The 25,330-nt window shown below is 39.5% G+C and overlaps 1 protein-coding gene across 2 annotated transcripts in view; it reads right to left on the bottom strand.

The window, feature by feature from the left end:
- LOC128657239 (gastrula zinc finger protein XlCGF26.1-like) overlaps positions 1-25,330 on the bottom strand; it is an 83,916-nt gene that overhangs the window by 42,558 nt on the left and 16,028 nt on the right. Inside the window, exon 4 of one of the 2 annotated variants that reach the window (XM_053711503.1) lies at positions 8,193-8,306. The exons of the other annotated variant lie outside the window; for it this stretch is intronic. Within the exon in view, the coding sequence (XP_053567478.1) occupies positions 8,193-8,306 (114 nt within the window). The remainder of the gene's footprint in view (positions 1-8,192; positions 8,307-25,330) is intronic. 2 annotated transcript variants of the gene reach the window in all.

Raw genomic sequence — 25,330 nt, 5'->3', positions numbered from 1 at the left:
TAAGCCAGGTTGAAAGACCAAGGTGCCGCTAGAGCATCTATCAGCGTCGCCTTGGGATCCCTGGACCTGGATCCGTAACAAGGAAGTTTGGCGTTCTGGCGAGACGCCATGAGATCCTGTTCTGGTTTGCCCCAACGATGAATCAATTGTGCAAACACCTCCGGATGGAGTTCCCACTCCCCCGGATGAAAAGTCTGACGATTTAGAAAATCCGCCTCCCAGTTCTCTACACCTGGGATATGGATAGCTGATAGGTGGCAAGAGTGAATCTCTGCCCAGCGAATTATCTTTGAGACTTCCAACATCGCTAGGGAACTCCTTGTTCCCCCTTGATGGTTGATGTAAGCCACAGTCGTGATGTTGTCCGACTGAAATCTGATGAACCTCATTGTCGCTAGCTGAGGCCAAGCCTGAAGAGCATTGAATATCGCTCTCAGTTCCAGAATGTTTATAGGAAGGAGTGTCTCCTCCTGAGTCCACGATCCCTGAGCCTTCAGGGAGTTCCAGACTGCCCCCCAGCCTAGAAGGCTGGCATCTGTCGTCACAATTGTCCAATCTGGCCTGCGAAAGGTCATACCTTTGGACAGATGGACCCGAGATAGCCACCAGAGAAGAGAATCCCTGGTCTCTTGATCCAGATTTAGTAGAGGGGACAAATCTGTGTAATCCCCATTCCACTGACTGAGCATGCAGAGTTGCAGCGGTCTGAGATGTAGGCGTGCAAACGGCACTATGTCCATTGCCGCTACCATTAAGCCGATTACTTCCATACACTGAGCCACCGAAGGGCGAGAAGTGGAATAAAGAACACGGCAGGAATTTAGAAGTTTTGATAACCTGGACTCTGTCAGGTAAATCCTCATTTCTACAGAATCTATTAGAGTTCCCAGAAAGGAGACTCTTGTGAGAGGGGATAGAGAACTCTTTTCTTCGTTCACCTTCCACCCATGCGACCTCAGAAATGCCAGAACTATATCCGTATGAGACTTGGCAATTTGGAAATTTGACGCCTGTATCAGGATGTCATCTAAATAAGGGGCCACTGCTATGCCCTGCGGTCTTAGGACGCCAGACGTGACCCCAGAACCTTCGTAAAGATTCTTGGGGCTGTAGCTAATCCAAAGGGAAGAGCTACAAACTGGTAATGCCTGTCTAGGAAGGCAAACCTGAGAAACCGATGATGATCTCTGTCTATCGGAATGTGAAGATAAGCATCCTTTAAATCCACTGTAGTCATATATTGACCCTCCTGGATCATAGGTAGGATGGTACGAATAGTCTCCATCTTGAATGATGGAACTCTGAGGAATTTGTTTAAGATTTTGAGATCTAGAATTGGTCTGAAGGTTCCCTCTTTTTTGGGAACCACAAACAGATTTGAGTAAAATCCCTGTCCCTGTTCCTCTTTTGGAACTGGATGGATCACTCCCATAACTAGGAGGTCTTGAACACAGTGTAAGAATGCCTCTCTCTTTATCTGGTTTGCAGATAATTGTGAAAGGTGAAATCTCCCTTTTGGAGGGGAAGCTTTGAAGTCCAGAAGATATCTCTGGGATATAATTTCCAACGCCCAGGGATCCTGGACATCTGTTGCCCAAGCCTGGGCGCAGAGTGAAAGTCTGCCCCCTACTAGATCCGTTACCGGATAGGGGGCCGATCCTTCATGCTGTCTTAGAGGCAGCAGCAGGCTTTTTGGCCTGCTTGCCTTTGTTCCAGGTCTGGTTAGGTTTCCAGACCGACTTGGACTGAGCAAAAGTTCCTTCTTGTTTTGCATTAGAGGAAGTTGATGCCGCACTCACCTTGAAGTTTCGAAAGGCACAAAAATGAGTCTGTCTGGCCCTTGATTTGGACCTATCCTGAGGAAGGGCATGACCTTTTCCTCCAGTGATATCAGAAATGATCTCCTTCAAACCAGGCCCGAATAGGGTTTGCCCCTTGAAGGGTATGTTAAGCAGCTTAGACTTTGAAGTAACGTCAGCTGACCATGATTTAAGCCATAGCGCCCTGCGCGCCTAAATAGCAAAACCAGAATTCTTAGCCATTAATTTAGTCAAATGAACAATGGCATCAGAAACAAAAGAATTGGCTAGCTTAAGTGCTCTAAGCTTGTCAAGTATGTCATCCAATGGGGTCTCTACCTGTAAAGCCTCTTCCAGAGACTCAAACCAGAAAGCCGCAGCAGCAGTGACTGGGGCAATGCATGCAAGGGGCTGTAGAATAAAACCTTGTTGAATAAACATTTTCTTAAGGTAACCCTCTAACTTTTTATCCATTGGATCTGAGAAAGCACAACTGTCCTCGACAGGGATAGTAGTACGCTTAGCTAGGGTAGAAACTGCTCCCTCCACCTTAGGAACTGTCTGCCATAAGTCCCGTGTGGTGGCATCTATTGGAAACATTTTCTTAAAAATAGGAGGGGGAGAGAACAGCACACCTGGTCTATCCCATTCCTTAGTAATAATTTCTGTAAACCTTTTAGGTATTGGGAAAACATCAGTGCACACCGGTACTGCATAGTATTTATCCAATCTACACAATTTCTCTGGCACTGCAATTGTGTCACAGTCATTCAGAGCAGCTAAAACCTCCCTGAGCAATACGCGGAGGTGTTCAAGCTTAAATTTAAATGTAGACATATCAGAATCAGGTTGAATCCTCTTCCCTAAGTCAGAAACATCACCCACAGAAAGAAGCTCTCCTTCCTCAGCTTCTGCATAGTGTGAGGAAGTATCAGACATAGCTCTTAAAGCGTCAGTATGCTCTGTATTTCTTCTAACTCCAGAGCTGTCTCGCTTTCCTCTAAACCCAGGTAGTCTGGATAATACCGCTGACAGTGTATTATCCATGACCGCTGCCATGTCTTGTAAAGTAAACGCTATGGGCGCACTAGATGTACTTGGTGCCATTAGAGCGTGAGTCCCTTGAGCGGGAGTCAAAGGGTCTGACACGTGGGGCGAGTTAGTCGGCATAACTTCCCCCTCGTCAGATTCCTCTGGTGATAAATTTTTTAAAGACAGAATATGATCTTTATTACTTAACGTGAAATCAGTACATTTGGTACACATTCTAAGAGGGGGTTCCACCATGGCATCTAAACATAATGAACAAGGAGTTTCCTCTATGTCAGACATGTTTAAACAGACTAGCAATGAGACCAGCAAGCTTGGAAAACACTTTAAATCAAGTTAACAAGCAAAAAATAAAAACGGTACTGTGCCTTTAAGAGAAACAAATTTTGTCAGAATTTGAAAAACAGTGAAAAAAAGCAGTAAATCAAACGAAATTTTTACAGTGTGTATAATAGGCTAACAGAGCATTGCACCCACTTGCAAATGGATGATTAACCCCTTAGTTCAAAAAACGGATCAAAAAAATGATATAGACGGTTTTTAACAGTCACAACAAACTGCCACAGCCCAGCTGTGGCCCTACCTTCCCAAACAAATGACTTTGGAAAGCCTAAGAGCCCTTTAGAGAGGTCCTATAGCATTCAGGGGACTCCTGGAGGAAGCTGGATGTCTCAGTCTGTAAAAGTTACTGCGCAATAAAGCGCTAAATTAGGCCCCTCCCACTCATGTTAAAACAGTGGAAAGCCTCAGGAAACTGTTTCTAGGCAAATTTAAGCCAGCCATGTGGAAAAAAACTAGGCCCCAATAAAGTTTTATCACCAAAGCATATATAAAAACGCTTAAACATTACCAGCAAACGTTTTATATTGCAAATCTATAAGAGTATTACCTCTGAAAGTAAGCATGATACCAGTCGCTATTAAATCACTGTATTCAGGCTTACCTTACATAAATCTGGTATCAGCAGCATTTTCTAGCATTTACAGCTCTAGAAAAAATGTTTAACTGCACATACCTCATAGCAGGATAACCTGCACGCCATTCCCCAGCTGAAGTTTACCTCTCTCTTCAGTTATGTGTGAGAACAGCAATGGATCTTAGTTACAACCTGCTAAGATCATAGAAATCACAGGCAGATTCTTCTTCTATTTTCTGCCTGGGACAAAATAGTACAACTCTGGTACCATTTAAAAATAACAAACTTTTGATTGAAGAAAAAACAACTACGTTTCACCACTTCTCTCTTACTACCTCCATGCTTGTCGAGAGTTGCAAGAGAATGACTGGATATGGCAGTTAGGGGAGGAGCTATATAGCAGCTCTGCTGTGGGTGATCCTCTTGCAACTTCCTGTTGGGAAGGAGAATATCCCACAAGTAATGGATGATCCGTGGACTGGATACACCTTACAAGAGAAATCCTTCTACTAAAGGCACTGTGCGGCAAGGTAAGTAAAGGGGACAGGAAAAAAACTGTCTTATTAAAGACAGGAGGAGAAAAAAAAATCCCTGACTTCTCCCAGTCCTATGAAAAAGGAAACACCCCTTACACGGTCTGGACAACAGAGGAATTCCAGAAGTATCATATCAACTAGATACCCTAAGGCTTGACAACAACAAACTCTTGGAGTTTTCCAAGGTAGCCAAAAACCTCCTTAACAATACACAAGGTAATAGGCATAAATCTGAAGGATACCACTTCAGCATCAGAAGAGGGAATTATACTGTCCAAATCTGAAGTTTCACCATCAGAGTACTACCGGCATATCTTCATCAAACCTATGAGAAAGAACCACTCAAATAGCAGCAGGCGGAACAGAAACCTTACCATCTGAATCTCTAATGTTCCCCTTGCGATTTCCTTTCAATAAAGGAAAAACAGATCATGCCACAGATACCTGGGCAGAATAATGTGCCGCAAATAACTCCCCCAGGATATTAAGAGGAACTGCAGGGCACTGCATGTGACGCATGAAGGCTTGGGACGTTTAAGAAGAAAACTGCAGCATTGCCTAAATAGCATCTCCTGAGAGACATGGAGCTCAAGATAAAATTACAGTTCTCATAAAAATAGGAGAAATCACATCTGAAAATAAAAATACAAGTACAAGCAGACGTGAATCCATAGGAGTAGAATCACTCCCTCCATGGACAAATTCACAAACAAGCACACCAAACATTTAAAAAGTTGTGCTGCCACTTTAACTGATATAAATTACAAAATAATATATGTACTGTCACTTTAATGAAGTCCTGAGAAAGCTATAATAACATTCAGCTTCAAACATACATCACTGATTGTATACCCTCTGCAACATTTATTCATAAACTCCAAGGTTACTTTTCGCATCAGTGAGAATAAAGACTACATTGCCACTGCTGGGGCTTGAAACTGCAACGCTGACAATTGGACAGATACTGCAGCTAGGCTATTTAGAATCTGAGCCATCTCAGCAGTAGTTACCAAAACGGTTTGACAGAAACCCTGTCCCAGTCCCCCAGAGTAATTGAATCACTGACAGCGGGGACAGAAAACAAACTCCCCGCTCTGTTCTCAGACGAATAATGCAGGGTCACATGACAAAAATATTGGCAACGTGCAGAAAATGGCACCATTCCGCAAGAAAAGTAAGAAGAAAGGCGAGATATCTGAAAGGCACGCAGAGTGCTCAATTAAACCTCCCGTTCTATCAGAACAGCCAACTACCCAAAAACACCGCTCCAAAAGTCTGCAAACTTACTCTAGGAGCGGAAGGCATTAAGAATAAACCAAAAATTGGCTTGAGGAGAAAGCTGTGCTTTTAAGAAAACGCACGCTGCCAACCAACATAACAAAGTTATACAAGGAGCACTCGCTGCATATCTATAGTGGTGCCGCAAAATCGCCCTCTTGCAGGAATAAACAAAACAAATAACAGTGCATAAAACGTTAAAAAAGTACAAATCACGTTTGAACACCTGAAACCATGAAGTCTAAATTTAATACACAGATTGCTGCCATGTAGCAAAAATAAAAAAGAGCCCCAATATTCCTGTTTAACCCCTTCAGAACCAATAATGGGTAAACTGTCTCTCAAAGCCACTCTGAGTGCCTGCACCCTGCCATAATAGATATCCTAGCTAGGATATATACTGTCCCAAATAATGTCTGCAGTTTAAACATTTCAGCAAAGGATAACAAGAGAAAGAAGCAAATTAAATAATAGAAGTAAATTGGAAAGTTGTTTGAAATTGTATTCTCTATCTGAATCATGAAAGAAAAATGTTGGGTTTCATGTCCCTTTAATAGCTCTGCTGTGGTGCTCTTTACCTCCTCCTGCTGGCCAGGAGTGATATTCCTAACAGTATTTAATGATTATCCGTGGACTCACCGTGTCATTAGAAAGAAAACCGCTTTGTCAACCACAGGTCAAGAAAGAGGAAGTTAGTTGAATAAGCCACACCCTGTCACATGGAGTGCCATGCAGGACCGCCCCTGCACTAGGGAGAGAAACGCGACAAACCGCGTAAGACAACTCCCAAAAAACAAGATCAGTCTGCTAACACATTGCCAGAGCCTCATCTCAAACATGTTGCAGCAATTACACAATAAAATAACATTATGTACAAGACCCCCCCCTTGTTCAATAATCCCCCTTCCAGGGATATTAACCCTTGATTCTATACAGATAAAAGGAGTCACACTGTGACTCTGTCTTCTTGCGTTATCGTTATGTGTATAAAAAAATGAAACAATCTTACCAGAATCTATGCCGTGGAACAAGAACACGGCCTCTCAAGTGTGACAGTGTAGTAGCAGCGTTCCTGACATGGACTTGAGTGCAGAAAACAGGCAGCAAAACTCATCAATGCTGATTGCTTATGGAGCTGTTAATATGAGTCGGGATAGTTTCGCAGAAAGAATCTCCCTGCATCTCCAGACTCTAACTTTCACTCATGCTCTCACTGAGAGGCTGACAAGACTACTTAAAACTCCAGTCCCATTCCGAAGAGTACTACCCTCCATAAGAGTACTACTACTCTGAATCTTCCGACACTTCTCTGCCATCCTCCTGTGACGAAAGGCAAAGAATGACTGGGGGATGAGGGGAGTGGGGGAGGTATTTAAGCCTTTGGCTGGGGTGTCTTTGCCTCCTCCTGGTGGCCAGTTCTTAATTCCCGCAAGTAATGAATGAAGCTGTGGACTCTCCTCCTCTTTAGATGGAAACAAGGCTCTATTTCTGTTTAAAGGGATACTGTAGTCAAATAAACACTTGTGTTCTAACAATAGTATGCCAATAAATAATTACTTTTTAAAAGTACATCCTATTTCAAATCTTTGTCATTTGCAATTAATCAGTTTTATAATTTTCACCTTTTTCCAAACCCACGGATTTATACTCCCTCACTGTATTCCAATCCTGGAGGACAACTCCAGTTGGAACATGGCGACTAACGGACGCAATGCGCATCTACATGCAACGTCATCGGCAACATCACCGTCTTAGGGCTAAGAAGACACTCTCTGTTGATCCAGCTTCAGATGAGTATGCTGCGCAGTGTGTGCATGCGTTATTTTCTCTGCTGTTGGCCATGTCGGCTTCTATGCCGCAATATGCGCATGCGATACTAATAGAAAACTATTGCGCATGCGTTTAATGACGAAATTGTATTTTAATTACATGCTAATACTGGGCATACAATTGGCCAGAATGTTATTGCTTAGACGGCCCACATTTGAGGTCTGGTTAACGTGACGTCAGTGACATAAAATAAAAGTTTTTTTTTTGGCTAAAGGGAGCTTCGTTTTTGAAAATGAAAAGGTAGATTTAATTTAATTTATAATTGCAATGTTTAATGTTGGGTGAGGTTTGCCTACGAACAGCTAAAGATAGTTATCCTTTAAATGGAGTGATAGCAATGCTAAAAATTCTCTGGTATTTTAAGCAAGGTTTTTTTCTGAAAGGCCGGGTAGTGAAAGGGTTAATCTTGTAATATGAGTACAAGAATAGAAGCGCTATAGATTTAACTTGAGCTGAGTTAGCATTCAGTAGTGCTTATATTTGTGTGCTTCATTTGTAATCTAGGCCTTAGTTATTCATACATGAGCTGCTCACTAACTTGTGTCTGCTGTGTAACCATCTGAGAAAATATAAGTTATTTACAAGAAGCAAAATGTCACCATCACAGAATATTCCCTTTACTTAACCCCTTAATGACAGACGTAACCTGTACTTCTGTGGTCGTTTTGGGTTTAACTAGCGCAACTTCGCCGGCGAAGCTGTGCTAGCACTGTATGCCGGAGGCAAGACCTGTGCTATATCCGGCGGATATTTGAGGGTAATGTGTTAATTAGTGCAAATCACCTGTAGCCGTATTTATAGGAACTTCATTGTGCTCAGTCTTCACGTGATCACACACATACGGTTCTCCTCTGTGCTCAACTACTGAGCCATCTGAAGGCGTCACATCCATACGGCCTGTACAATAAGTATATACATGCATATGTGTAAGTTGTTTGTATTGCTTAAGGATGTATCAATTTATGATTATATATAAATACAAATCATGTGATGACCCAAAAATTACTTGTGCACACAAAATACTTTTTTTTTTTTTTTTAGTAATTATCACACTTAATATGCACACTCACCTGTAACTCACACATAATATATGTGCACACTCACCGGTAACCCACATACCTCACACACAATATATGTGCACACTCACCTGTAACCCACATACCTCACACACAATATAGAAAGACAGGTATGCTCCGCACTCAACCATCAAGGAAATCCAGACTTGGTTATATAAAACTCCAAATTTATTCGTACATTTAAAAGTTCAGGATCCACAAAAGTACAAAATGTAAAATCACCACATGTAGCGAACTGCTGTATGTGTTTCGGGCTCCTCCCAGCCCTTGCTCACCAGCTGTGTACTACTCTTTCAGGTGAACACCTTTATATTGGTTTGCCAATTACTTTAACCCTTAACTATTAAGTACTAAAGAAAACACCTTTGAATGATCCGTGTGTACTATGTGTTTAACAAAAATCTATACATACTTATATTTCTAACTATTACATATACCCATATCATTTTAAAATATTTATAATGAAATATGTAATAGAATTACAAATATAATACCACACGTCTATAAGTTAGATAGCATTGATACAGAATCACAAAAAAAAATGTAAATAACACAGTATATCGATAGATTGTTTCCACAATTATGTTATATATTTGCAAAATAATAATTTAACAAAATAACCTTAGTATAAGTTACTATCAACGATACATTATGTCATTACATTATCCAGCAAAAATTTAAAAAAAAGTAAATTTATACTTACCTGATAAATTAATTTCTTCTATGGTACGACGAGTCCACAGATTCATCCTTTACTTGTGGGATATTATCCTCCTGCTAACAGGAAGTGGCAAAGAGCACCACAGCAGAGCTGTCTATATAGCTCCTTCCTTAGCTCCACCCCCCAGTCATTCGACCAAAGGTACAGGAAGAAAAAGGAGAAACTACAAGGTGCAGAGGTGACAGTTTAAAATCAAAAAATATAATCTGTCTTAAAATGACAGGGCGGGCCGTGGACTCGTCGTACCATAGAAGAAATTAATTTATCAGGTAAGCATAAATTTACTTTTCTTCTATAAGGTACGACGAGTCCACGGATTCATCCTTTACTTGTGGGATACAATACCAAAGCTACAGGACACGGATGAACGGGAGGGACAAGACAGATGGTTAAACAGAAGGCACCACTGCTTGAAGAACTTTTCTCCCAAAAATAGCCTCCGAAGAAGCAAAAGTATCAAATTTGGAAAATTTTGAAAAGGTATGAAGCGAAGACCAAGTCGCAGCCTTACAAATCTGTTCAACAGAAGCATAATTTTTAAAAGCCCATATGGAAGCCACCGCTCTAGTAGTGTGAGCTGTAATCCTTTCAGGAGGCTGCTGTCCAGCAGTCTCGTATGCCAAACGGATGATGCTTTTCAGCCAAAAAGAAAGAGAGATAGCCGCAGCTTTTTGACCTCTACATTTTCCAGAATAGACAACAAACAAAGAAGATGTTTGACGGAAATCTTTGGTTGCTTGCAAGTAAAACTTCAAAGCACGAACAACGTCCAAGTTGTGCAACAGACGCTCCTTCTTAGAGAAAGAATTAGGACACAGAGAAGGAACAACAATTTCCTGATTGATATTTCTATTAGTAACAACCTTAGGAAGGAATCCAGGTTTGGTACGCAAAACCACCTTATCAGCATGGAAAACAAGATAAGGCGAGTCGCATTGCACTGCAGATACTTCAGAAACTCTTCGAGCCGAAGAGATAGCAACTAAAAACAGAACTTTCCAAGATATAAGCTTAATATCTATGGAATGCATAGGTTCAAACGGAACCCCTTGAAGAACTTTAAGAACTAAATATAAACTCCATGGCAGAGAAACAGGCTGAAACACAGGCTTGATTCTAACTAAAGCCTGACAGAACGACTGAACGTCTGGAACATCTGCCAGACGCTTGTGCAGTAGAATTGATAAAGCAGATATCTGTCCCTTTAAGGAACTAGCTGATAGCCCCTTCTCCAATCCATCTTGGAGAAAGGACAAAATCCGAGGAATCCTGATCTTACTCCATGAGTAGCCTTTGGACTCGCACCAATAAAGATATTTACGCCATATCTTATGATAAATTTTCCTGGTGACAGGCTTTCGAGCCTGAATCAAGGTATCTATGATCGACTCAGAGAAACCCCACTTGGATAAGATCAAGCGTACAAATCTCCAAGCAGTCAGCCGCAGAGAAACTAGATTTGAATGCTGGAACGGACCTTGAATCAGAAGGTCCTGTTTCAGTGGTAGAGTCCATGGTGGAAGAGATTACATGTCCACCAGGTCTGCATACCAAGTCCTGCGTGGCCACGCAGGTGCTATCAAAATCACTGAAGCTCTCTCCTGTTTGATTCTGGCAATCAAACAAGGAAGGAGAGGAAATGGTGGAAACACATAAGCCAGGTTGAACGACCAGGGTACTGCTAGAGCATCTATCAGTACTGCCTGAGGATCCCTTGACCTGAACCCGTAATGAGGAAGTTTGGCATTCTGACGAGACGCCATCAGATCCAATTCTGGTGTGCCCCATTGCTGAATCAATTGTGCAAACACCTCTGGATGGAGTTCCCACTCCCCCGGATGAAAAGTCTGACGACTTAGAAAATCCGCTTCCCAGTTCTCCACTCCTGGGATATAGATTGCTGATAGATGGCAAGAGTGAGTCTCTGCCCATTGAATTATTTTGATAACCTCTATCATCGCTAGAGAACTCTTTGTTCCCCCCTGATGATTGATATATGCTACAGTCGTGATATTGTCCGACTGGAATCTTATGAATCTGGCCGAAGCCAGCTGAGGCCACGCCTGAAGCGCGTTAAATATCGCTCTCAGTTCTAGAATATTGATCGGGAGGAGAGCCTCCTCCTGAGTCCACACACCCTGTGCTTTCAGGGAATTCCAGACTGCACCCCAGCCCAATAGGCTGGCGTCCGTCGTCACTATGACCCACGCTGGCCTGCAGAAACACATTCCCTTGGACAGATGATCCTGTGACAACCACCAAAGAAGAGAGTCTCTGGTCTCTTGATCCAGATTTATCTGATGAACAAATATTTTCTTCAGGAGACTCTCTAATTTTTTATCCATAGGATCTTTGAAAGCACAACTGTCCTCAATAGGTATAGTTAGGGTAGAAATAGCTCCCTCCACCTTAGGGACCGTCTGCCACGAGTCCCGCATGGTGTCTGATATGGGAAACAATTTCTTAAAAGTAGGAGAGGGAGCGAACTAAATACCTGGTCTATCCCACTCCTTAGTAACAATGTCCGAAATCCTCTTAGGGACCGGAAAAACATTAGTGTAGGCAGGAACCTCTAGAAATCTGTCCATTTTACACAAATTCTCTGGAACTACAATAGGGTCCCAATCATCCAGAGTCGCTAAAACCTCCCTGAGCAATAAGCGGAGGTGTTCTAGTTTAAATTTAAAAGCCGTCATATCTGAGTCTGTCTGAGGGAACATATTTCCTAAATCAGAAATCTCTCCCTCAGCCAGCAAGTCCCTCACCTCCAACTCATTGTGAGGGTACATCGGATTTGGCTAATAAAGCGTCAGAGGGCTCAGCATTTGTTCTCACACCAGACCTACTGCGCTTCCCCTGCAACCCAGGCAGCTTAGATAAAACCTCTGTGAGGGTTGTATTCATAACTGCGGCCATATCTTGCAGGGTGAAAGAATTAGACGCACTAGAAGTACTTGGCGTCGCTTGTGCGGACGTTAACGGTTGTGACACTTGGGGAGAATTAGATGGCATAACCTGATTCCCTTCTGACTGAGAATCATCCTGCAACATACTTTTAGTAGCTAAAATATGTTCTGTGCAATTTATTGATCTTTAAGTGCATGAGGGACACATTCTAAGTGGAGGTTCCACAATGGCTTCTAAACATATTGAACATTGACTTTCCTCAGACATGTTGAACAGGCTAGTAATGACTACAAACAAGCATGAAAACACTTTATTTAGTAAAAAAAAAAAAACAATCTTAAAAACGGTATTGCGCCTTTAAGAGAAAAAAAGCATACACGTTCTGCAAAACTGCTTTAAAATGCACCAACTTTTTAAAAATTTTGCAAGCAGACACAATATATGTAGTTAAGATTGCCCCACAAGGAAATTTAACATTAAACCCTTTAATGTGCAAACCGGATTGAAATTAGGCCTAAATCCGGAAAAAACACCATCAGCATCTTGCCACAGCCCTGCTGTGGCCCTACCTGCCCTCAGGGATAGTAAATATGGGGATAAAGCTTCGATTTGGCCCAAAACATTCACCAGGGCCCTCAGGAGTTAGAGCTTGCTGCTTGCTGAGTGAAAATAACTGTGCACCTAAGGCGCAAAAATAGGCCCCGCCCATCTCACTCGATGTCTCTACAGCCTCAAAGAACCGCACCAGAGCGGTTTTAAACTAGCCATGTGGGTTCTGAGACCCAAAAAATAAGCCAAGTGTACCCTCAATAAAGTTCCCCAAAAAACGTGATTGCCCACAAAACGTTAACAGCACTCCCAGTTCTTAAAACGTTTGCCCACAAACATTCACAACTCAGTGTCAACCATTTTTGTAATTAGCCCCTTATGCAAGCTTAGTAATACCCTTCTTATTAGCTCTTAGGATTACTGCTTACCCTTACCCTCATGGGGATACTGTCAGCCTTTCTGAAATACCACAGTCTCTCCAGAAAAAATGACTAAACATACCTCACTGCTGTATAGCATGAAAACGTTCCTCACACTGAAGTTTCTTGTACTCTGTGGGAACAGCACTGGATCTTAGTTACAAATGCTAAGATCATCATCCTCCAGGCAGAAGTCTTCATCTATCTGCTGCCTGAGAGTAAATAGTACACACCGGTACCATTTAAAATAAAAAACTCTTGCTTGAAGAAATTAAAAACTAATATTTTATCACCTCTTTCACTTTACCCTTCCTAGTAAGTAGCGTAGGCAAAGAGAATGACTGGGGGGTGGAGCTAAGGAAGGAGATATATACAGGGAGTGCAGAATTATTAGGCAAGTTGTATTTTTGAGGATTGATTTTATTATTGAACAACAACCATGTTCTCAATGAACCCAAAAAAACTCATTAATATCAAAGCTGAATAGTTTTGGAAGTAGTTTTTAGTTTGTTTTTAGTTATAGCTATTTTAGGGGGATATCTGTGTGTGCAGGTGACTATTACTGTGCATAATTATTAGGCAACTTAACAAAAAACAAATATATACCCATTTCAATTATTTATTTTTACCAGTGAAACCAATATAACATCTCAACATTCACAAATATACATTTCTGACATTCAAAAACAAAACAAAAACAAATCAGTGACCAATATAGACACCTTTCTTTGCAAGGACACTCAAAAGCCTGCCATCCATGGATTCTGTCAGTGTTTTGATCTGTTCACCATCAACATTGCGTGCAGCAGCAACCACAGCCTCCCAGACACTGTTCAGAGAGGTGTACTGTTTTCCCTCCTTGTAAATCTCACATTTGATGATGGACCACAGGTTCTCAATGGGGTTCAGATCAGGTGAACAAGGAGGCCATGTCATTAGATTTTCTTCTTTTATACCCTTTCTTGCCAGCCACGCTGTGGAGTACTTGGACGCGTGTGATGGAGCATTGTCCTGCATGAAAATAATGTTTTTCTTGAAGGATGCAGACTTCTTCCTGTACCACTGTTTGAAGAAGGTGTCTTCCAGAAACTGGCAGTAGGAATGGGAGTTGAGCTTGACTCCATCCTCAACCCGAAAAGGCCCCACAAGCTCATCTTTGATGATACCAGCCCAAACCAGTACTCCACCTCCACCTTGCTGGCGTCTGAGTCGGACTGGAGCTCTCTGCCCTTTACCAATCCAGCCACGGGCCCATCCATCTGGCCCATCAAGACTCACTCTCATTTCATCAGTCCATAAAACCTTAGAAAAATCAGTCTTGAGATATTTCTTGGCCCAGTCTTGACGTTTCAGCTTGTGTGTCTTGTTCAGTGGTGGTCGTCTTTCAGCCTTTCTTACCTTGGCCATGTCTCTGAGTATTGCACACCTTGTGCTTTTTGGCACTCCAGTGATGTTGCAGCTCTGAAATATGGCCAAACTGGTGGCAAGTGGCATCTTGGCAGCTGCAGGCTTGACTTTTCTCAGTTCATGGGCAGTTATTTTGCGCCTTGGTTTTTCCACACGCTTCTTGCGACCCTGTTGACTATTTTGAATGAAACGCTTGATTGTTCGATTATCACGCTTCAGACGCTTTGCAATTTTAAGAGTGCTGCATCCCTCTGCAAGATATCTCACTATTTTTGACTTTTCTGAGCCTGTCAAGTCCTTCTTTTGACCCATTTTGCCAAAGGAAAGGAAGTTGCCTAATAATTATGCACACCTGATATAGGGTGTTGATGTCATTAGACCACACCCCTTCTCATTACAGAGATGCACATCACCTAATATGCTTAATTGGTAGTAGGCTTTCGAGCCTATACAGCTTGGAGTAAGACAACATGCATAAAGAGGATGATGTGGTCAAAATACTCATTTGCCTAATAATTCTGCACACAGTGTAGACAGCTCTGCTGTGGTGCTCTTTGCCACTTCCTGTTAGCAGGAGGATAATATCCCACAAGTAAAGGATGAATCCATGGTCTCGTTGTACCTTATAGAAGAAATTTTATTTTACCTTTATATAAAATTCAATAGAATAAGTTAGTATCCATATGGGAGTTAAGACCTAATGGAATTCTAGTATTAAGATTAAAAATCCAGTATATTTCACTTTGGTCTAACAATCTCTCCCTGTCTCCCCCTCTGGTAGGCTTAGGTATAAAATCAATGCCTTGTATATGAAGTAAATTAGCATCAGAACTATGATATTCTCTGAAATGTCTCCCCACAGGGGTGTTAGTATCTGGATCTTCTATTGATCTCAAATGCTGTAGAAAACGGTCCTTCATAGACCTTTTGGTGCGACCTGTATATTGTTTACCACATGCTTTGCAGGTTAGAAGATAAACTACATGTGTAGTATTACAATTAATACAATACTTAATTTTTACACCTTCCCTGTAGCATTAGAAACAAAAGTATCACCCTCTTCCACATAATTACATGTCTTACAAATCTTGGCTCTGCAATTATAACAGCCTTTCTTTCTGGATAGCCAATTATGACTTGCCTCGATTTTAGGTAACAAAGATGGTGATAAGATGTTTCCAATGGATTTTGATTTTTTAGACACAAAGTGGCAACCATACTTTAACAGTTCTTTAAGGATGGGATCCTCATGCAAAATTGGTAAGCATTGTTTTATTATTCCACATACTTTGTGATAGACCATAATATAACCCGTCACAAAGTAGGGTTTGTTTCTATTTTTAAATTTTTTATTCCCATCCTTATTACCATTTTTCTTTTTATAATCAAGAAGTGAATTTCTTGGGAGACTATCTACCTTCTTCAGGTTTAACTCAAATATCTGTTCATTGTAACCTCTATCTACAGGAAGTATAGGTTTCTTCCTGTGTGCAATTCCTAGTAACACGTATGAATTGCCCTTTAGGAATTGATTTCAATAAGTGTTTTGGATGACATGAATCAGATCTCAAAATGGTGTTACCTGATGTTGCCTTCCTAAAGAGCTCAATTTCCAAACCATTTTTACTGTCATTCATTTGTAAGGATATATGCAAGAAATTAATCCTGTAACAATATTGTTCCAATGTAAACTTTAAATTCAATCCGTTACAGTTTATGTAATCATGAAAACTCTGCACACTCTGTTCTCCTCCATTCCACACCACTATAAGGTCATCAATATATCTGCCAAAAAATACAATATTTCCCTTGAAGGGGTTCCTATCCCCAAAGATGTGGAACAGTTCCCAGAACCCCATAAAGGGGTTCGCATATGAGGGCGCAAACTTCGCCCCCATAGCAGTTCCATGTCTCTGGAGATAGTAACGCCCCTCAAACATAAACAATTATGAGTGAGAAGATACTCAATGGACTGAATTAAAAATAACTTCAAATCTTTATCGTATTCAGAAAAATTATCCAAAAAAAATGTAATCGCTTCGGTGCCCAAGTGGTGTGGAATGGAGGTATACAGAGATGAAGCATCAATAGAAAATAACCTATAGCCTTCCTTCCATTCCAGATTCTCAATTCTATTGATTAATGAAGTGGTATCTTGAATATAGCCAAACAAACCCCTTCCTTTAGGTTGCAGGTACAGATCTACCAGTTCAGATAGTTTTTCATTGAGAGAGTCTATCCCAGCAATAATCGGTCTTCCAGGAGGTTTAACCTCATCCTTATGCAATTTAGGTAAATAGTGAAAAATTGGAACGACCGGTTTCTCAACTAGGATAGACTCTCCCAAGGCTGAAGTTAATACTCCTCTGTGTATAAATGTATCCTACAAACTCTTCAAAATGGATTGATATCTGAATGTTGGATCAAAAGTTAACTGCTCATATATATCTTTATCAGAAAGTTGTCTCATGGCTTCCGATATATAACCAGCTCTATCTAACAATACGATATTTCCTCCCTTATCAGATTGTCTTATCCCAATATTTATATCTTCCTGAAGGGACTTTAGAGCTAATCTTTCTTCTGATGTAAGGTTGTCTTTAACTTTGTATTTATTTACAATTCGTTTTTTATCATTTAAAATGTCTCAATTTGGTTTCAAACACTGACTGAAAAATATCCAGAGACTTACCCCATGAGTGTATTGGATAGAAACTACTTTTACTATTAATACTAGAAACATCAATCATGCTTCCAGAAGGTCCTTTACAGACCAATTGACCATTATCATTTTCAGCAAGCAAAGATTCCATGTCACAAATGGCTGTATAATCTCTAAAATCCTGTACTGCATTCTGAACATCAGTATAGATATTGTCTCTACTGTCCTGGATGTTTTCAACACCAAAAAAATGTTTCTTTAAGGCGAGATTTCTTACAAATTTATTAACATCCAGGACCGTAGAGAACAAACTAAAACCAGATGTAGGAGAAAAAGCCAAACCTTTGTTACGTATTGTATATTCTGCTTCTGATAATACCCTACTGGACAAATTAACCACATTATTTAAACTTAATTCTGTTTGCTTTAAAACTTCTTCCTTTGTGGATAATGATTTTGCTTTGTTTTTCCCCCTTCCCCTGCGCCTGCCCCTATGTAATTTCCTTTGTTGGGACCTTTTAGAATTGGTTTTGGGGTAGGCTCCCCGTTTTTTTGAAACATTACTTTTATTTTGATTTTTATTACCCTGACTGGTTGATGCACCCATATTTATCACATTTCCAGAGGCGGAAATATTTTCATCTGTGTTAGACTGATCTATATCAACAGTAATGACATCACCTTCTGATGAGTCATACTCATATTCTGTTTCACTGAAGGATACATTTCTGCCTCCGTTAGTTTGATAATTGATCTTTTTTGCTTTGCGCTGACACCCAAATGGTGCCCGAGTATAGGATGAAGTGTTATGTGTCTATTTATACACTATCCATATCATGGATATTATTCTGAAATGCTTAGTCAAATTCTACAAACTCAGCCACATGCTGTAACTTTTTAAGATCAGTCTGCAATTCTTGCATTTGTTGAATTAATAAAAGTCTCTGTTTTCTCTTATAATCAGTAAGTAAGTCCATCAAACTTCGAGAGCATGTTGTTAACACTTGGTTCCATTTTGAAATAAAATGAGGGGAATTTAAAAATCCTCAAACCTCTGGGAATACGTGACAGTTGCTGGTATAGCTGAAACGTTTTGATGTCAAGTTCCAGTCTGATATCTCTTTTACGTAAATTGTCGATCTGTGTAAATAAATTTGTCCAGTAGGGTATTATCAGAAGCAGAATATACAATACGTAGCAAAGGTTTGGGTTTTTCTCCTACATATGGTTTTAGTTTGTTCTCTACTGTCCTGGATGTTAATAAATTTGTGAGAAATCTCGCCTTAAAGAAAAAAAATTTTGGTTTTGAAAACATCCAGGACAGTAGAGACAATATCTATATTGATGTTCAGAATGCAGTACAGGATTTTAGAGATCATACAGCCATTTGTGATATGGAATCTGTGCTTGCTGAAAATGATAATGGTCAATTGGTCTGTAAAGGACCTTCTGGAAGCATGATTAATGTTTCTAGTATTAAAAGTAAAAGTAGTTTCTATCCAATACACTCAAGGGGTAAGTCTCTGGATATTTTTCAGTCAGTGGTTGAAACCAAATTGAGACAAATAAATGATAAAAAACAAACTGTAAATAAATACAAAGCTAAAGACAACCTTACATCAGAAGAAAGATTAGCTCTAAAGTCCCTTCAGGAAGATACAAATATTGTGATAAGACAATCTGATAAGGGAGGAAATATCGTATTGTTAGATAGAGCTGGTTATATATCAGAAGCCATGAGACAACTTTCGGATAAAGATACAGTATATATGAGCAGTTAACTTTTGATCCAACATTCAGTTATCAATCCATTTTGAAGAGTTTGTTGGATACATTTATACACAGAGGAGTATTAACTACAGCCTTGGGAGAGTCTATCCTAGTTGAGAAACCGGTCGTTCCAATTTTTCACTATTTACCTAAATTACATAAGGATGAGGTTAAACCTCCTGGAAGACCGATTATTGCTGGGATAGACTCTCTCAATGAAAAACTATCTGAACTGGTAGATCTGTACCTACAACCTAAAGGAATGGGTTTGTTTGGCTATATTCAAGATACCACTTCATTAATCAATAGAATTGAGAATCTGGAATGGAAGGAAGGCTATAGGTTATTTTCTATTGATGTTTCATCTCTGTATACCTCCATTCCACACCACTTGGGCATCGAAGTGATTCATTTTTTTTTGGATAATTTTTCTGAATACGATAAAGATTTGAAGTTATTTTTAATTCAGTCCATTGAGTATCTTCTCACTCATAATTTTTTATGTTTGAGGGGCGTTACTATCTCCAGAGACGTGGAACTGCTAGTTTGCGCCCTCATATGCGAACCTCTTTATGGGGTTCTGGGAACTGTTCCCCGTCTTTGGGGATAGGAACACCTTCAAGGGAAGTAATGTATTTTTTGGCAGATATATTGATGACCTTATAGTGGTGTGGAATGGAGGAGAGCAGAGTGTGCAGAGTTTTCATGATTACATAAACTTAACAGAGAAGGAAACAATGGCACTACTTATAACTGAAAAATGTATTTATACGTTCCCCTTCTTATCAACTTAATATTAAATACATCTCTGTGAGTTGAGTATGTGTAGTTATTATATGATTGAGGGTAGGTGCTTGTACCTATTCATATATTTGCAAGAAATCAGTAAGGAACTGATAAAGGGGTACAAATATAGCACTCTGGAACGTGGAAAAGTATAAAGTAAATTTTGAAATGAAAATAAAATATAACCTTTATTAAATCATGTTAAAATCAGCGTTAACATACACTTAAAAATACAAATTGGTTAACTACCATATAGCCATAAGATAGTGGCTATAAGAACAACACACCCAAATAAATATTCGTGTTGGTTGCAATATGGAAATGGCTAGCTGCAATTACCTAGGAGGGTGATACTAATAATCTGCTGAAATATTTGGCCCTCTCACCCATGATATGGGAACATGAGAATATGGTGAATAGTTTATCTAGAGTAGAGATAGAGAAAGTTATGTTGTTACTTCTGTCAGTTTAATATATACGGATCAATGATCGCTATGACCCCAGATATAAAATATTACACATATATTGGTAATTATGAGGATTTTATACTTAAAAACAATCAATGGTGGACTGTTTATATGATAAAATCAATTTTACAATCTATTATATGATAAAATTGGTTTGGGTGAAATCAGAAAGATGCAAAAATAATACAATAAAATACAGTAAAATACAGAAATAATGCAGTAAAATTCAGAAATAGTGTAGAAAAAGCAGCAAATGGGGATAGGTCGTGTGTGGTTATATAGTAGTATACCAATTATTTTTTAAAAACAACAAGAAGGGAAAGGGGGATTGCCACTGACGCGTTTCGCCGTACTGGCTGTATCAAAGGCCCTTTCCCTTCTTGTTGTTTTTAAAAAATAATTGGAATACTACTATATAATACAAATGACTAGTTAAACTTAAAATTATAACTGCCTAGGCGGTGAAACTCTGCTGTATTAGAGCTACGTTATTATAGCAAAAAGTTATTTCTAATGGTGACAATTCTAATAACTTATGGTAATAAATAGGTAATTATTTGGGCTTTTCCCAAATTACTATGGGATTATTATATACTATTTAGTCAGTTTTGTCAGATTATTTAATCTCAATCATAGGTACTAATAAGGTAATAGGTCAGGCTTTTCCTGACCACTAGATGGTATTATATCATTCTCCACAACATTGGTACTAACAAGGTAATCAGTCAGGCTTTTCCTGACTACTGACGGTAATACAAGTATTGATCCATACATTATTCTACCATTTAGGGTACTAAGAAGGTAATCAGTCAGGCTTTTCCTGACTTTAGGACTGGATCACCCCTTTACTCATACTAGATACCTATTGGTAATTAGTCAAATTTTTCGGACCAACAGAGAATTATTTCTTCACTACCTAATCACTCACTGGATAGTATAAAATCCTCATAATTACCAATATATGTGTAATATTTTATATCTGGGGTCATAGCGATCATTGATCCATATATATTAAACTGACAGAAGTAACAACATAACTTTCTCTATCTCTACTCTAGATAAACTATTCACCATATTCTCATGTTCCCATATCATGGGTGAGAGGGCCAAATATTTCAGCAGATTATTAGTATCACCCTCCTAGGTAATTGCAGCTAGCCATTTCCATATTGCAACCAACACGAATATTTATTTGGGTGTGTTGTTCTTATAGCCACTATCTTATGGCTATATGGTAGTTAACCAATTTGTATTTTTAAGTGTATGTTAACGCTGATTTTAACATGATTTAATAAAGGTTATATTTTATTTTCATTTCAAAATTTACTTTATACTTTTCCACGTTCCAGAGTGCTATATTTGTACCCCTTTATCAGTTCCTTACTGATTTCTTGCAAATGATTACATAAACTGTAACGGATTGAATTTAAAGTTTACATTGGAACAAGATTGTTACAGGATTAATTTCTTGCATATATCCTTACAGGTGAATGACAGTAAAAATGGTTTTGAAATTGAGCTCTTTAGGAAGGCAATATCAGGTAACACCATTTTGAGATTTGATTCATGTCATCCAAAACACTTATTGAAATCAATTCCTAAAGGGCAATTCATACGTGTTACTAGAAATTTCACACAGGAAGAAACCTGTACTAAACATCTTAGTGAAACATGTGACAGGTTAAAAGATAGAGGTTACAATGAACAGATATTTGAGCTAAACCTGAAGAAGGTAGACAGTCTCCCAAGAAATTCACTTCTTGATTATAAAAAGAAAAATGGTAATAAGGATGGGAATAAAAAATTTAAAAATAGAAACAAACCCTACTTTGTGACGGGTTATATTACGGACTATCACAAAGTATGTGGAATAATAAAACAATGCTTACCAATTTTGCATGAGGATCCCATCCTTAAAGAACTGTTAAAAGATGTTTGCCACTTTGTGTCTAAAAAAGCAAAATCCATTGGAAACATCTTATCACCAACTTTGTTACCTAAAATTGAGGCAAGTTATAATTGGCTAACCAGAAAGAAAGGCTGTTATAAGTGCAGAGCCAAGATTTGTAAGACATGTAATTATGTGGAAGAGGGTGATACTTTTGTTTCTAATGCTACAGGGAAGGTGTAAAAAATGAAGCATCGTATTAATTGTAATACTACACATGTAGTTTATCTTCTAACCTGCAAAGCATGTGGTAAACAATATACAGGTCGCACCAAAAGGTCTATGAAGGACCTTTTTCTACAACATTTGAGATCAATAGAAGATTCAGATACTAACACTCCTGTGGGGAGACATTTCAGAGAATATCATAGCTCTGATGCTAATTTAATTCATATACAAGGCATTGATTTTATACCTAAGCCTACCAGAGGGGGAGACAGTGAGAGATTGTTAGACCAAAGTGAAGTATACTGGATTTTTAATCTTAATACTAGAATTCCATTAGGTCTTAACTCCCATATGGATATTAACTTATTCTATTGTATTTTATATAAAGGTAAATTAAACATTTTTGAAATTTTTGCTGGATAATGTAATAACATAACATAATGTATCGGTTATAGTAACTTATACTAAGGTTTTTTCGTTAAAAAAGGAAATTTATGCTTACCTGATAAATGTATTTCTTTTACGATATGACGAGTCCACGGATTTCATCCTTACTTGTGGGATTTATCCTCCTGCTGACAGGAAGTGGCAAAGAACACCACAGCAGAGCTGTATATATAGCTCCTCCCTTCCCTCATAAATCCAGTCATTTGACCGAAGTTAGGAAGAGAAAGGAAAAGCTAAAGGTGCAGAGGTGACTAAAGTTTAACAAAAAGTAATATATACCTGTCTTAAAAATGACAGGGTGGGCCGTGGACTCGTCATATCGTGAAAGAAAGAAATTTATCAGGTAAGCATAAATTTCCTTTTCTTTTACAAAGATATGAGGAGTCCATGGATTTTATCCTTACTTGTGGGATACCAATACCAAAGCTATAGGACACGGATGAAAGGGAGGGACAAGACAGGAACCTAAACGGAAGGCACCACTGCTTGAAGAACCTTTCTCCCAAAAACAGCCTCGGACGAGGCAAAAGTATCTCTTTCAGGAGGCTGCTGTCCAGCAGTCTCATACGCCAGACGGATAAAACTCTTCAGCCAAAAAGAAAGAGAGGTAGCCGTAGCTTTCTGACCCCTACGCTTTCCAGAAAAAACAATGAATAGTGAAGAAGATTGACGGAAATCCTTAGTCGCGTGCAAGTAAAACTTCAGGGCACGGACCACATCCAAATTGTGCAACATACGCTCCTTCTTAGAAGAAGGTTTAGGACATAATGAAGGAACAACAATTTCCTGATTAATATTCTTATTAGAAACAACCTTAGGAAGAAATCCAGGTTTAGTACGTAAAACCCCCTTATCAGAATGGAAAATAAGATAAGGCGAGTCACATTGTAACGCTGAAAGCTCAGAAACTCTACGAGCAAAAGAAATAGCAACCAAAAACAAAACTTTCCAAGATAATAACTTAATATCTATGGAATGCATGGGTTCAAACAGAACCCTTTGAAGAACATTAAGAACTAAATTCAAACTCCAGGGTGGAGCGATTGGTCTGAACACAGGCTTGATTCTGGTCAAAGCCTGAAAAAAAAATGAACGTCTGGAACATCTGCCAAACGCTTGTGCAGTAAAATCGACAAGGCAGAAATTTGCTGATAACCCTTTCTCCAATCCTTCTTGGAGAAAAGACAGAATTCTAGGAATCCTAATTCTACTCCATGAGGAGCTCTTGGATTCACACCAATAAAGATATTTACGCGATATCTTATGGTAGATCTTTCTAGTAACAGGCTTACGTGCCTGAATCAAAGTATCAATAACCGCATCAGAAAACCCCCGCTTAGATAAAATCAAGCGTTCAATCTCCAAGCAGTCAGCTGCAGAGAAATTAGATTTGGGTGTTGAAAGGGTCCCTGAATGAGAAGGTCCTGCCTCAATGGAAGCTTCCACAGTGGCAGAGAGGACATGTCCACTAGATCGGCATACAAAGTCCTGCGAGGCCACGCAGGTGCGATTAGAATCACTGAAGCCTTCACCTGTTTGATCCGAGCAATCACCCGGGGAAGGAGGGCAAACGATGGAAACACATAGGCTAGGTTGAACGACCAAGGCACTGCCAAGGCATCTATCAGTTCGGCCTGGGGATCCCTCGACCTGGATCCGTATCTCAGGAGCTTGGCATTCTGACGAGACGCCATCAGATCCAATTCTGGTCTGCCCCATCTGAGAATCAGAGTGGCAAAGACCTCAGGATGGAGTTCCCATTCCCCCGGATGGAACGTTTGTCTGCTTAGAAAGTCCGCTTCCCAGTTGTCCACTCCTGGGATGTATATTGCTGACAGATAACAAGAATGAGTCTCCGCCCATCGAATTATCTTGGATACTTCTGTCATCGCCAAGGGACTTCTTGTTCTCCCTGAGAAAAATAGTACTCTCTGGCACTATTTGAAAACAAAAAATTCTTGATTGAAGAAAAACATAATTTATGTAAGAACTTACCTGATAAATTCATTTCTTTCATATTAGCAAGAGTCCATGAGCTAGTGACGTATGGGATATACATTCCTACCAGGAGGGGCAAAGTTTCCCAAACCTCAAAATGCCTATAAATACACCCCTCACCACACCCACAAATCAGTTTAACGAATAGCCAAGAAGTGGGGTGATAAGAAAAAAGTGCGAAAGCATAAAAAATAAGGAATTGGAATAATTGTGCTTTATTCAAAAAAATCATAACCACCTCAAAAAAGGGTGGGCCTCATGGACTCTTGCTAATATGAAAGAAATGAATTTATCAGGTAAGCTCTTACATAAATTATGTTTTCTTTCATGTAATTAGCAAGAGTCCATGAGCTAGTGACGTATGGGATAATGAATACCCAAGATGTGGATCTTCCACGCAAGAGTCACTAGAGAGGGAGGGATAAAATAAAGACAGCCAATTCCGCTGAAAAATAATCCACACCCCAAACAAAGTTTAAATCTTATAATGAAAAAAACAGAAATTATAAGCAGAAGAATCAAACTGAAACAGCTGCCTGAAGTACTTTTCTACCAAAGACTGCTTCAGAAGAAGAAAACACATCAAAATGGTAGAA

Source organism: Bombina bombina, chromosome 4, assembly GCF_027579735.1.
Source record: "Bombina bombina isolate aBomBom1 chromosome 4, aBomBom1.pri, whole genome shotgun sequence".
Lineage (NCBI taxonomy): Eukaryota > Metazoa > Chordata > Amphibia > Anura > Bombinatoridae > Bombina > Bombina bombina.
Note: the sequence above shows the minus strand (reverse complement) of the source record. Positions and strands in the feature narration are given on the sequence as shown.